The sequence below is a fragment of the Strigops habroptila genome, chromosome 2 (assembly GCF_004027225.2).
Source record: "Strigops habroptila isolate Jane chromosome 2, bStrHab1.2.pri, whole genome shotgun sequence".
In the NCBI taxonomy this organism is placed as follows: domain Eukaryota; kingdom Metazoa; phylum Chordata; class Aves; order Psittaciformes; family Psittacidae; genus Strigops; species Strigops habroptila.
In genome coordinates this window covers 80,566,298-80,580,446 of record NC_044278.2, presented here as the reverse complement: position 1 = coordinate 80,580,446, position 14,149 = coordinate 80,566,298, and the positions used below count along the sequence as shown (strand labels likewise).

The following is a 14,149-nucleotide window of genomic DNA, read 5'->3' as shown; positions in this document are numbered from 1 at the left end:
GTTTCTCTTATAATAAGAAACTTGGGCTTAGTAATGAAAACCTATGTTTTTGCTGGGGCAGAGTGCTGAAAAACTGAATCTTGTAGGTAAATAAGAATGTCTTCCAGAAATTTGTAATATGGGGGTTCTGCAGAGGCAACAACAGTGCTTACACTGGAAATGGCATATGAAAGAAAGCAAAGTCTCTTTCTGTAGCAAAATGCATTCATCTATATATTGAGAGGTGGGGAGTCTGCGTGATGACGGATAGGGAGATTCTTGAACAGGGAAGTGCTGAGATAGCGAAGCTCCCTGCTTGAGGGTATACTGCTGTCTGCTTGACAGTGTTTCCTTCAGTCTTGTTTTTTGCTACAGTGTGATGACTTGTGTAGATGTTCAAAACCAAAGTAGCCATTCAAACCCACAACCTTTGGCTGCTGCAGGGGTTGTTTTCCCCTTTCTCTCTGTTCCTTCCATCCTGTTGCTCTCAAGGGCAGAGATGGAGAAAGTACTTTTATAATTGGAAATAACCAAGAGTCTTCTTCATTGCATCGGGAAAATGTTCGGTTTTCACTAAGCAAAAGAAAGTACTCCAGGAAATGAGAAAAATGTAGGAATCCTGTCAACTCTAGAAGCTGATCTTTCACAGAATCATAGAATGGTTTGGGTTGGAATACACCTTAAAGCTCATTTAGTACCAATCCCCTTGCCACGAGCAGAGACACCTCCCACTAGACCATATTGCTCAAAGTCCCGTCCAGCCTGGCCTTGAGCACTGCCGGGGATGGGGCATCCAAAACTTCTCTGAGCAACCTGTGCCAGTATAATCTTTATAGGCAGTCTCAATCTTTCCTCTAAGCCTGCTGATGGACAAAGATGCAGATCAGCTCTGGCGGTTTATGAAGGGCACCCTGACATGCGTCTGGCTAATAAACGAGACAGCTGCTGATTCAGAAATAGCTAACATGAGCTTTTTAGCTCAAGTGTATTTATTCACAAATTTATTAGCTGTTTATTTTCTATGTTAAAATATGTTTCACAATGTAACTTAGGTTATATGAGAAATAAAAAATGGAATACTGTGCAGCAAAAGTTTCCTAAGGGGTGCAATGAAGTGAGATACAAAAATGCTACTAAAATGAAAAAAGCAAGAGCTTTGCCATCTTAGTCACTTGACTCAACACTTTCAGCAACCACCGCAGTGCCTGAATAGAGACTTAATAGCGCAAACTGCAAACACATGCTGAGCCACGACTAAGAACCAGTTCATACTGTATTTCTAGTTTGGCTAATGAGCGGTTATGGCACCTTCATGATGTCATTTCACTTCCCTGCAGCCTGGCTTCATGGAAAGGATAAATTATGCTTCCCTTATTTCATAAAGTACTTACAAGGTTACACATCAATCTCTAAAAATAGGAATAACAGCTGTATTTCACACAAACACATAACCTTTCCAAACACATGAAAAAGCTGGCATCTTATACTACACTCAAGCTAGAAAATACATGAATAATAGCACACTTTATTTTATAAAGAACAAAACCAGAGCTTTACTTTAAAGCAGACATAACTAACATGCATGAGATTAAAATGAAATACTGAAATATAGGTATGTATAGAATCACAGAATCATTGAGTACCAGGTTGGAAGGGACCTCAAGGATCATCTGGTCCAACCTTTCTTGGCAAAAGCACAATCTAGACAATATAGATTATGCATACATGCATTAAATTAATGTATAGTGCTGAATGACATGGGTTTTAAACATGAGCAGTATAGAATCAGGCAGCAATGAAGTGAGATACAGAAAAGTTGCTGAAATTAAAGATTTGAATAGCTTTTTAATAACCGTGCCATCTTACAGTTTTCTGAACACCTTTAGTACTTCCAGCATTACAGAGACTGGTATTCAGCTGCCTATCCTGCATGTTGATGTAGGATGCGGGGTTTTTCAGCTAGACTAGGGCTTGTATGCAATGAACAAGGATGCTTCTCTGGCTCCTGTTAGTCAAAAGTCCACAGCACAGTTATTATTTACCCAGTGAATAGCACACACCAGCTCTTTCACCAAAACTTATGGAACTACCAAACTTATCCTCCTGGGCTCTGATGCTAGCATAGCCAGTTTTGAACTTTACAGAGCTGGAAAAATGCTTGCTGCAGGGGTGCAGCTGGCAAAGCTGTCATTGCTGTTTCTCTTAGCCAGAGGTCCTCTGGTAGTTTGTTCTTGCTATGTTGTAAAAATGAGAGAATAAACTGCTGTATAACCCCCATAATGTAAATTGTTACAACCTGAGTAAGTGTCCTGGAGTGGGTGACTGATATATGAACTTAGCTTGAAACACTGAAAAGCTTCAGACAAGACTTCTGAGCAGCCAGAAGAGGCTCAGGGCGGCTCTCTTTATCACAGCAAAAGCCCTTCTGCCGCTTGGTGAGGCCTCACCTCGTCGTCTTGGGTCCAGACCCAGAGCTCATCCTTCTCGGGGCATTCTGCGTGTAAGGATGGGCGTTTGATGTGTGTTCTAAAGTGGCCCCAAAACAACGCTTGAAGCAACACGCCGGGCTGCTAACAAGTGCTCCAGATAAATTAAAAGAATGCACAGTTGTCTCCAGAAAACCGAAATCGTGGCTCATCAAGTGACGTGTTTAAGGGCCGATTCACCACACGGCAGGTTTTCCTCAGAAAGAGCTTAGAAACGCCCTGCGTTGGGTCGGGACCCCGCGCACAGCGCGGTGTCGCCCTTCGCGCCTCCGGCCCGGGCGCTCCCCGGGCCCCGCCGCCCGTCCGGGCACTGTGGGCGGGCTCGGGGGCGGCTTCCCTCCTTCCCTCCCTCCTTCCCTTCCGCCAGGCCGACGCAGCCCCGCCGACTCCCCCGCCGGGCCGCAGCACCGGGGCCGGGAGGCCCCGCAGGCCGCGCCGCCATGGGTGCCGTCCGGCACTACCGGCTGCTGCAGCTGCTGCTGCTGGCGGCGGCGGTTTGGGGTCCTTGTTTGTCGGCGGGGCCTCGCTCCCCGCAGCGGCGGTGGCCGGTGCCTTACAGGTGAGTGAGCACACGGGGACGGGGCCCGGCGGCCGGAGCGGGGAGAGGCGCGGCTCCGCGGCTGCCCGCGCCTAACCGCCCGCAGCAGCTGCCTCCAGGGTCCGTCAGCTTTCCGCTGGTTTTCTTTGCTTATTTAATTTTTAGACTAAAATGGCCATGAATAGTTTCCCCTTTTTAACCGCGGGGATATTTGTCATTTCTGCGGTATTGGGTGTATTTAGCTCGCAAGGGAATGGGAATTGCGCTCCCTCTGTCAGAAGTGGGAATGAGTGCCCTTGCTTTAAAGATGTTCCTTTAATCCCCGTTCTAGCGAAGAGTTGTGATGAGGAAGTCCGGCTACGTTTTATTATATTTTTTTTTTTAATTTAACTTTCCTTCGTACTTCTGTTCATGATACGTGAAATTGTATAAACTCCCCATTTCTGCTCCAGAGCTGTCTTAGCTCCAGAGGAAGACATGGTGGTGTTGGAGAAAGCAGAAGAGTGCATGTTATCGCATTTACTGGAGCACATAGCTGCAGCTTGAGTTATACTGAGGAAGTGAGCCTCTTCAGAGAAGAGCTGTGCTTGCATGTGTATTTTGTGCGGGTTTGCTGTTTGTAAAGGGAGGTGTTCGCAATATTTGACTGCTATCTAATGCAAACCTGAAGTTTTGAAAGCCTGTTGTGTAATTCCGAGCAGTTATGTTTGTATCAGGTGATGCCTGAAGGAGCTGATCTTGCCGTCACGAGTTGTTTGGGTTTTCCAGCAAGTTCAGTAGTTGCAAGATTGGGTCTTGGGGTGGTCAAAGTGGAGTGCAAGCCTGTCAGTGTGAGAACCTCAGAAATGTGGTATTTTAGCACTTCTTAACATGCTTGTTACCTCCTTGTCGCATGGGAAGTGCAGTGGGACGGGAAATTGAAAATACAAGGTGTGCAGTTTAGAAACAGGACTTTAATGTGTGGCTGGCATAAGTCTTTGTTTTGTAACTATATGTTCTTTTTTCAGTGTCCCTTCCCTTTTCCCCTGGACAAAATAAAGCTGACATGCTGAAGTACCCAGCAAGCTTGGAGAGGTCTGCACTGAAAATCAGTAGTGTCTCAGCAGGGCTACTGGCCTTACTATGGCTCAGGAAGTCCCATGTCCTTGAGTCATCTCATGGCTGGGGTATTTGTGTCATGCAGGAGCTCTGGGCAACTGTGTTTGGTTCTCAGGCTGTGCTCTGGGCAAGCTGTGTACTCCAGTCTGTCTTGGTAACAGGAATATAGGAACCTGTGTTTTAAGTGAAATACAGGGAGTGAAGCTGAAGGAAACTGGGAAAAGGAAGATTTGTCAGAAAACTGTTTTGCTGTTTGTATATAACGTGATGAATAAGCAGATTTGGTCTTCCGTTTTTGAGGTTTAATAGGAATGGTGGATGGAAACAGTGATACTAGTGAAGTTCTTACACTTCATTATCTAAATTAGTATAGAGGAATAGATTTATTTTTTTGTTTGTTTCTGGTTTTGTTCTGATATTGGCAATATTCTAGAGTAAAAATAGCTCCATGTAGGGAGCTCTTACTACACAATAGTTTCCCAGAGCAAACTGGTCAATCCCTGTGTGGACCAACTGTTAGGAGAATATTTTTGAGGCAGATCTCAAACTGTCCTCTCCCCAGCATCTGTGTGTCCCTGATTTTGTGAGTATAAGTCACCCTTTGTAATCTGCATCATTTCCACTCCATCACAGAATCACAGAATCAGCCAGGTTGGAAAAGACCTTCAAGATCACCATGTCCAACCGTTACCCCAGGACTGCCAAGTCCACCTCCAAAATAAGTCACTAACATTATAATGTCCATGTCATATCATCAGTTAATTCCTTCCATTTGAGCCATAATATGAACATCTTCATTAACCTATTTGAACTTTGGGATATTAAGTACACAGAAATAGTTACATGTTCAACAGAAATCCATTTCCAGTAGTGTTAGTTAATAAGTAACTGTGCTTTCCAAACTTGTTCTCATCCAGGTTATATTAAAGAAGTTAAAAGAATTCAGTGCTTGCTATAATTCACAATTGGCCATATGTGATCTTTGCATTTAGGGTTCTTCACTGAATATTTCTTATAAACAGTCTTTTGTCAGTTGCAGAAGAGTTGTGTTTCCATTTGTATTGTGATTCGTACTCTGTACAACATGACTGGCATTTATGAATCTGAAGTCCTGTTTCTGCAGATGTGCACCTCAGCAGCCTGACAGACTTGTGTAGCTCCAAGTGTTGCAGTGTCTGGATCACAGAACCTGTCTTTGGGGTGGCTGGACACTTGGGCTGTCCCCCTCAGGCCCTTAGGAAGCCACGAAGCAGTTACTCCAGCCAGGAAGCTGTGCTTATCATTCTGTGTGCTTCTCTTTCTCAATGCAGGCGCTTTGACTATCGTCCAAAACCCGATCCTTACTGCCAAGCTCGTTACACCTTCTGTCCCAGTGGCTCTGCCATTCCAGTTATGAAGGAAGAGGACATAATTGAAGTGTATCGATTACAGGCTCCTGTATGGGAATTCAAATATGGGGACCTACTAGGACATTTGGTAAGGTGATGTTTCTGGTTAACAAAGTTGTAGTGTCAAATTCAGCTGAGTTCAACAGCGGGTGTCAAGAAGGGAAGCAAGAGTGTAAGGTTGAGATGCGTTTGCATGGAAGAGTATTGGAGCACTCAAGCTCAGCTATCTATAGGAAGGATGCCCAAAGAGCTGTAAGCTTCAAACAGAAGTTACAGAATTTAGCTCAGCTAAAGAAAAGAGCATGACCAGCACTGTTGGTGGGTTTGAATGTGTTCTCCTATGGAGCTTTGGCAGTGTTTTGTATATCCACATCATTACGTTTGGAGTGTTTTTCTGCGCTAGAACTGCATCAAGAAAATATATTTATCCCCTTATATCAGATGAAGTGTTTCCTTAGTGTATTAAGTTTTCTGTTCTTAAAAACTTACATATTTGCATGAACATGGATATCTGTCAGGAGTGCACAGCTGGCTGGTCAGAATCCTGGATCGTGGGGAGTTGGTTGCTTTCATGGATCTTTCTTGAATGTTATGATTGGTATTTAAGACTGATCATTAGACTTTATTTAAGACTGATCACAGACTTCCATATTTGCATGACTCCATGAATGGAGACTAATTAAAGAATCTCAACTTCAGTGATATTTATAATTCAGTAGCATAATTAAGCTTGAAAGCACAATCCCTAGTGAATAAATACTAGTGAACATGAAATAGCAACATCAAAACCAAGCACACAGAGTCAAAAATGGAAATAGCTTCAAATATCATAGTTGTTAAACTAAGGTTGGATTGATTTATTTACAGCTTTTGAAAGAAATATTTATCTCATTCCTCTTGTGGCTTTAATTACTAAGATCTGGTTTTGGTAACTCTGTTCTGGTCTTTATGTGTTTGATACCCCTGTGAGGTTGATTCAGAAGTAAACTTGAGTTTTGAAGATGAGCTCCCACTGAGTATCTGGAGACAGAATTCATAATGGATGGATAGACAACTGCTGAGACAGTGTGGCTCTATGATAAAAGTACGTGTGTGATACAATCCAGTATGTTGTGTATCAGTGCTGCTGAATCCAAGGCGTTATAGGAACCTCTGCCTCTCTTCTCACCCTGTGACACAGCAGCTCCCAAGTGTCTTATTTTCTGTACAGCTCAAGCTGAAGTAGTTTTTATGTTAAAGTTCTGGGCCTTTGGTTGTTTTTTTTCTTTTCCAGAAAATTATGCATGATGCTGTGGGTTTCAAGAGCTCTCTAACAGGCAAAAACTATACAATGGAGTGGTATGAACTCTTCCAACTTGGGAACTGCACATTTCCACATCTACGGCCTGGCATGGATGCACCATTCTGGTGTAACCAGGGTGCTGCCTGCTTTTATGAAGGAATAGATGATGCACACTGGAAGGAAAATGGAACTTTAGTTCTTGTGACCACAATATCAGGTAGGTTTCAAATGCTTTGGGTAGTGCTTATATAGAATATAGAGTCAGCCTTGTCTTCCTGTAAAGCAGTACCTTTTAATTTATGTTTTGTAGGTTATTCACAATGTTAGTCACTGATACTAATTTCAAACTGAAATACTATCTCTGCGCTCTATACAGAAAGTGGTCTGAGGCTGCTGCCTTTTGAACAAAACACCCTGAAGATTTGTTAAATGAGAGTCATTTGGTGTTGCTGTACAAAAACATTGAGTCTCTTGAGTGTAAAAATAGAAAACAGCTTGTACAGAACCATTATAGACTTGTTTCACAAGATTTCACCAAAACAAAACCTTCTATTGTGAAGTGACAGATGACTGCTGAGATAGAAAAACTGGTGGAAATGTGTAGATTACTGGGCAAACAAATAAGGCATATTTAGAAATTGTCTCAGAAATATAAAGAATACTAATCTCTTCTTTCCATCTCCCCCATTATGTGTTATAAAAACTGTGCAAATGTCCCCAGTAATAGGTCTCTGTCATATGGTGTAGAACAAAACCAGGACTTACACCTCTAAATAAGTGGATGATCACCAGAATAGCTTCTTTGTGTATACCAAACACTGAAATCCTAAAATGAAAAGGTCCTTTAAATAAATCTGGCTGATTACTGTAATAATACAGTGAATGGCTTAAAAACAAAGCCCACTGAGGACTTGGAGAGTTACAAATTTTGTGACCAAAATGACTTACTCTGCGAAGTTAGCTGTGTACAGGGCACAGTGGAAAGTTACAGATAGGGTGATGTGGTGCTTTATGTTTGCCCGAATCCAGCTTCAGCAGCTTTGCTGGACTTAGTCTCTAGATAATCTATCCAGTGCCGAAAGTTACTGTGGAAGAGGATGAATGGGTGCGAGCACAGATGAGACGCTGGAACAGGTTGCCCAGGCAAGTTACGGATGCTCCATCCCTGGCAGTGTTCAAGGCCAGGTTGGACGGGGCTTTGAGCAACCTACTCTAGTGGAAGGTGTCCCTGCCTATGGCAGGGGGGTTGGAACTAGATGATCTTAAGTTCCTTTCCAACCCAAACCATTCTATGATTCTGTGATCATGAGCTGAACCTCCTTCCTTCAGAGAGCAGGCAAAAAGTGTCCCATTTTGTGGGAGAGGGCTTTAACATACGAAACAGCTGGCCCTCTTTGCTTTTGTGAGATCCTACATTGCCCTTTGCCAGCAGACTGCAGTGAAGCAATCTCATGTTGTCTTAAAGCCCATTGGCTGTGTGAATGTTACTTAGGGATATGTTTCTTCTGTAAAACAGGGCAGGATTAGCCAAAGTCAGATTTTTTTATTGTTTAGGCATCTTCCAAGAGATTATCATGGAGCTGTGCATTAACCTGTAATATTTTTTGTTTAATCTAAGAGGTTAAGGCCAGAACTTCATATGAAGTTCATCTCAGTCTTGTTAGGAGAGACAAATCCTTTTCAATAACATGCCTTAAAGAATACACACTAGGAAGGTGATCTGGTAGGAATTAGAGAATCCGAAGGGGAGCTTCAAGCCCGTGTATAGTAAGTACAGTTCTTAATACAGATGAAATCACTTGCTGTTTTATTAAACCAAGTCATGAGCAATTAAAAAAAGAGAGTATCCAACGCTTTCACTAAACAGAATGATTGTTATGCTTACTGTGAAGCCCAAAATCTCCCAAGTGTGAAAAACAGTTAAAATGGTGCAGCCTAGGAGGTGACCGTGCAGAGCTCTACCACTCTGAGGTAGTGGCTTGCACACAGGCCTTACCTTGGGGTAAGTGTGAGACATGTTTACTCTCTGATGAAGAGTAGACCCACCAATCTGACCTTTGCAGTATGTTTTGGAGGGAGAGCATGGCGTGCAGTGCTCTTCATTGGTCTTGACGAACGCAACGTTGCGGTGAACTCGGGCAATGCAAGAGGCTGGTTGTCGCATGCAGGGCGGTGGTGACATGGGTCTGCCTGATGTCTGCCACCCCTGAACTGTGAGGTATCTGCTGCCAGACTCTCAGCTTGTGTCCTGGGTTCAGCTATAGCAGTCATTTTTCTCCTTCTTAGTAGCTGGTGCAGTGCTGTGTTTTTTAACTTTCAGCCTGGGAACAACGCTGATAACACCGATGTTTTTAGTTGTTGCTAAGTAATGTTTACTCCGACCAAGGACTTTCTCAGTCTCATGCTTTGCCAGAGAGGAGGGGAAGCGGGGAGGAATCAAGAGACAGGACACCTGACCCAAACTGGCCAAAGGGGTATTCCATACCATGGCACGTCATGCCCAGTATATAAACTGGGGGGAGTTACCCGGAAGGCCCAGATCACTGCTCGGGTCGGGCTGGGTATCGGTCAGCAGGTGGTGAGCGATTGTATCCTCTCCCCTTGTTATTTCACTAATCATTATTATCACTGGTGGTAGCAGTAGTGGGTTTGTATTATACCTTAGTTGCGGGACTGCTCTTATCTCAACCTGTGGGAGTTACATTCTTCCGATTCTCCTCCCCATCCCTCCGGGAGCAGGGGGAGGAAGAAGGGGGGAGTGAGCGAGTGGCTGCGTGGTTCTGAATTACCGGCTGGGCTCAAACCATGACAGCTTGCAACAGTCCTGCCCATCTGTCAGCAGCTACGAAGCATGGTTACTGCACTCACAGCAGTGACACTTGCAGCTCAAGAGAGATCACGGCTTGGAACACCCTCATGATTGCAAGCTGTCGTTTGACTGTGTCTTCTGATGTGTTGTGCAAGAAGAACCTGCAAAATTTGGTCATGCTGTGAATATAAGGTGCCACACAGATCTGAGTCATGGATGGTCATACTGTGCTGTGGCTGAGGAAAGAGAGCGTGGGAAGGGCTCAGCTGAGGTGCAGTGCTGGGATTGCAGGGAAAAACAAAAGAAGGAAAATTAGCCCTGTGCTTCAGCTGTATTTTGGAGCAGAAGCTGGTGCATCGCCCATAGCAAGCTACCAGAGAGATGAGTTGTTAGGGATGTCTTCCTCATTCCGGTTGTGAATCACCATCACCAGAGTGCTCCAAACATGTATTCTAAATTAAGAAATAATCCTCAAGGGCTTGAAGTTTACTGGTCTTCACATCCGTCTCATCATTTGGCTTTTAGTTCAACTTTGCTGTCTGAGGAGCTGCTAAAACAGCAGGTATCCCAGTGTAGGGTTTCTTTTGTGGAGACATGAAACTTCTGCCCTGAGGATCTTTAAGATCCCTTCCAACCCAAACCAATCTATGAATTGCTGAATTCAGGTAAAACTTCAGGAAGTGCGGAAACGCCTGGTGCGCTGGTGAGGACTTTGTCAGCATTTCTGGTAGATTGTGCCACCTGCACTGCTTGTCTGCATGGATAAAACAAAATCAGAAGTGTCATGGTTCCCTGACGTTTGGATGTTTTCGCATAGTAGCAGGAAATGGGGCAGAAAAAGGAATTACAGTTTAAATAACTTACATGTAAATATAGCTTTTTTCAGCTGGGTATTGCTTCTCCCTCCAACCTAAGCCTTGTGTCCTTGTATGCTCAGGTAGCGTTGCAGGTAAACTTCTGCAGGGAAGGGAGGCGAACCTTGAAATAGATGGAAAATATTCTGAGTCAGATATTTGTTACCTTATCTCTGTAATACTTATTTTCATCTCTTACAGGAACCATGTTTAATGAAATGGCAAAATGGGTGAGACACGACAATGAGACTGGCATTTACTATGAGACCTGGACAGTTCAGGCAAGTCCTGACAAACAATCAGTAGTGTGGTTTGACGCTTATGAATGCTCTAAATTTATACTGAGAACGTACCAGAAGCTGGCTGACTTGGGAGCTGTCTTTAAGAAGATACAAACAAACTACACAAGCATAATTTTATTCAGTGGTGAGCCTGTTTATCTGGGAAATGAAACATCTATTTTTGGACCACAAGGAAACAAGACATTGGCAGCAGCTATAAGGGACTTCTACTACCCATTCAAACCCCATCGGACAGTCAGGGAGTTTTTTGTGGATCTCCTAAAAATTATTGATCGTGTCATCTTGAATCATCAGTTTTACCTCTTCTACAACTTGGAATACTGGTTTTTACCTATGAAGTTCCCTTATCTCAAAATAATTTATGAAGAGGTCCCATTACCTACTGGAAGCAAAACATCCTTTGGTGTGTAGTGGCTTACTGAAGAACCAAACTTGCCCTTATGTCAGAATATTCATAAGGATTTGGGAGTGCTGCCATGATGGTGTTAAAGTGTTTCACTGCCAACTGTGAAAGCTGTGTTGGGAAGGCTTTGTTAGATCACATGAAAGACTTTGCCTTTTTTTACTTATTACCTGTGTAGCTTCAGTGTCTCTGACATGCCTGGCTTCTGTGTGACCTGTCTGAAGGTGGGCCAGTGCGGCTGCTCTTGGCTAGACTCTGCAGTGCCAGAGGGCATGTGGAAGGCAGCCTGCTCTGGTCTCCGCATAGATGGCCATGTGGCCACAGAGAGCACCTGGCCACCAACATGGTGGGACACAAGCATTACAAGGACCTTTTAGTCTGAACAGCTCGGCGAATCCGTGTGTTGGAGCTGACAAACCTGAGTGCCTGGATGTGCCCAGTTCCCTCAACATGTGCCTTACGTTGACGTTTCTGTATTTCTTGGGTTTGTATAACTGGGACCTATGAACTGTTCTCTGATTCGTGACATAGGTGTTCATCAGGGTGGGAAGGGGCAGAATCTACTAGAAGATGGCATGGGTGATATCTTTTCCTCACTTTGCTTCCTTCACCTGCATTGTGAACACAATACAGATGGCTCTTCCCAAGATTTGTGTGTGTTTTCTGGCACAGACAGAAGGCAAAGAGCCTGTTCTGACGTCGGCATTGATGCATAACTGCAGTGTTGTAGCAGTCTCCTGCCTTGAAGTCTGCTTGAGGCTTTGATTAGATCAGTTTCATAGAAGTCATGTTTGTATTACTTTTAAATGTCTTTAAAAAGCATTTACTATGAAAGAAGCAGTGGCAGTTTGTGGGGTGTCAGAGTTAAAAATCCACACTGGTCACAGAGTTGCCTGTGAGAAGCGAGTGCAGGCTCTGGCAGTGCTGTGTGCAGTCATGGTGCTGTGCTGGCTGTGGTGTCCATGAGTCCTGCTCCAGGTGACCCCTGCAGCAGCTTGGTAATGGGTTTCTTTAAACCCAATTGACCAAAGCAAAGGGAACACTGGCTTTCTGGAGAGCAGCGAGGTGCCTGTACACTAAACATACACCTGCAGCAGCATAACCCTCTGCAAATGTACACTGCTTGCTTTATTTTTTTAACTAGCTGCAGAATGAGTAGTGCTGCTGCGGAGGTTATTGCTGCACCATGGCTAAGCAGTGACACAGGAACCCAGCTCTGCAGTTTCAGTTGGCTTGGGCCAAGTTAAGAACTTGGTGCAGGCAAAGAGGGGAGTACGCAGTGATTTGATTCAAATCGTAAGAATGGCAGAAAGTTAACCTTGTGTTAAAAAGTCGCTAACATTAATCAGTTGAATTGCATTATCATGTAATGGGATGAGCATGAGAGGGCGAGATGAATGAGGTGATCAGAGTACCTCTGTGCTGCAGGGGAAAGCTGCTCATTAGTTTCACTTCTGTGAAACTTCATCTTCTGCCTCACCTTGAAAGACTTTATTCTGCAACCAAAGACACCAGCTCTTGCTTTAGCCAGCTGAGAGACTCCTGTGAGGAATTTTCTAACTGATACTATGCCGTCTAACATAATACTATGAAAATGGCTGTGAACAGTTATCCTGAAACAATAACTTGGGGGGTTCATACCACCTCTGAGAGTCAAAATCCCTTGAAGAGCTTGATGCTACAGGCCCTGGGGAAGGGACTGTTCTAAAGCCTGTCTCCCATCTGCTGCATGTAACAAAGGCTGTTACAGAGTTCAGAGAACAGCTTTTGGGTATCTGAGCCTCAAAGGGAAGAAAGAAGCTGGCCATAAGGTAGGTCTACAGGACCTTCAGTCCAGATACTCTCTTGCTGTCAGAGATTTCAGCTACAGGATTAGGAAATTGACCCTTTTCCTCTTTCCCTCACACCCCAAACACTCAAGCCTTTGGGGGAGGATTCAGGGGTGGCACTTTTTATCTCTTAAATCCTGCTTCTTGGGGATAAGGCAGCAAAATGGGTCTGATGATACTACATCCACCAAAGTTCTTGCCTCACTAGTGTTTAAATCTGGCTTTGAGATCCAAGCTGCCTGGTTGCACATCACACAGTTCTTTATCTTACAACCATAAAAGATTAGTCAGCAGATGAGGTACAATACCAGATATCACAAGAGTCTCTCTCCATATTCATGTAACAAACCATGACAGCTGATCTTCAAGCAAGAGCTTCCTAAAATGGGAAACTATGCATTTTCTGTCATGTTGCAAGACCAGAAGAAGCAGGTATTTTCCTATGAAAGGTCCAAAGCTGTCCCAGTTGCTCAGCATTTTGCCAGAACTGCCATCTTACAAAAGCCTGGCTGGAAAGCAGAGCAGAAAGCACACTGCAGTCTACATTTCAAAGCATGTGAACAACAACGGCCAGCAGTGGCTGTGATCCTACAAGAAAAACCTAACGAAAAGGATGAGCAGATGAACATACAGAACATGTGAGGTTAATTGTGGTCTCACTGTCCTAGCTTTGATGCTATTAAACTTCACTCAATCATACCTCCAAGGAACTTGTTTCTACAGCACCTGTATTTTAGGAGAATTAACTTACAGTTTCTAGTCTGAGCTACAGACACTGAAGTTCTGAGTCCCTTTAAGACCTCACTAATTTCCTCATAAATCAATGCTCCAGTTCTAGATACAGCAGCAGCAGCCACACTTGCGTTTAGCATTGTGTTGTGAACCCACTAGACCAGCCAGAGGCAAACACAGATCTCTGAAGTAACATGACAAATTCTAGGTTTATAGTCAGGCTTACTCCAAATCTGAAGAGGCCCGGCTGAAACCTGCTTTACATTCACAGGAAATTAATTTGGACCACAGCAAAATTTTACCAATGATTGAGAGCTATATATAGCTAATGTATACCTATGTAGTCACATCAGTTTACATGAGTATTAGTGAACGTTTCTGACTAAAAAAAATGAGAAAAATTCCTAACCCCCCCCTTAAATTCTCTTTTGTAGCTTTAGGTGAACTAC

General features: G+C 43.8%; 1 protein-coding gene across 2 annotated transcripts; it reads left to right on the top strand.

Moving 5' to 3' along the window:
• Positions 1-2,814: 2,814 nt before the first annotated feature.
• On the top strand, positions 2,815-11,788 carry CLN5 (CLN5 intracellular trafficking protein). Of its 2 annotated transcripts, none has more exons than XM_030476211.1 (4): positions 2,815-3,024; positions 5,412-5,577; positions 6,763-6,988; positions 10,636-11,788. In XM_030476211.1, exons 1-4 carry the CDS (start codon positions 2,906-2,908, stop codon positions 11,145-11,147), a joined length of 1,023 nt encoding a protein of 340 aa, XP_030332071.1. In that variant the 5' UTR covers positions 2,815-2,905; the 3' UTR covers positions 11,148-11,788. The 2 variants fall into 2 exon arrangements, with proteins under 2 accessions (XP_030332071.1, XP_030332073.1); XM_030476213.1 differs by lacking the exon at positions 2,815-3,024 and adding an exon at positions 3,305-3,596 and having other exon boundaries at positions 10,636-11,782.
• The last annotated feature ends 2,361 nt before the right edge of the window (positions 11,789-14,149 follow it).

Coding starts and splice junctions, on each gene's coding strand:
- CLN5 (XM_030476211.1), top strand. CDS start 2,906: ATGGGTGCCGTCCGGCACTACCGGCTGCTGCAGCTGCTGCTGCTGGCG. Junction 5,578..6,762: donor GGGACCTACTAGGACATTTG/GTAAGGTGATGT, acceptor TTTCTTTTCCAG/AAAATTATGCATGATGCTGT. Junction 6,989..10,635: donor TCTTGTGACCACAATATCAG/GTAGGTTTCAAA, acceptor CATCTCTTACAG/GAACCATGTTTAATGAAATG.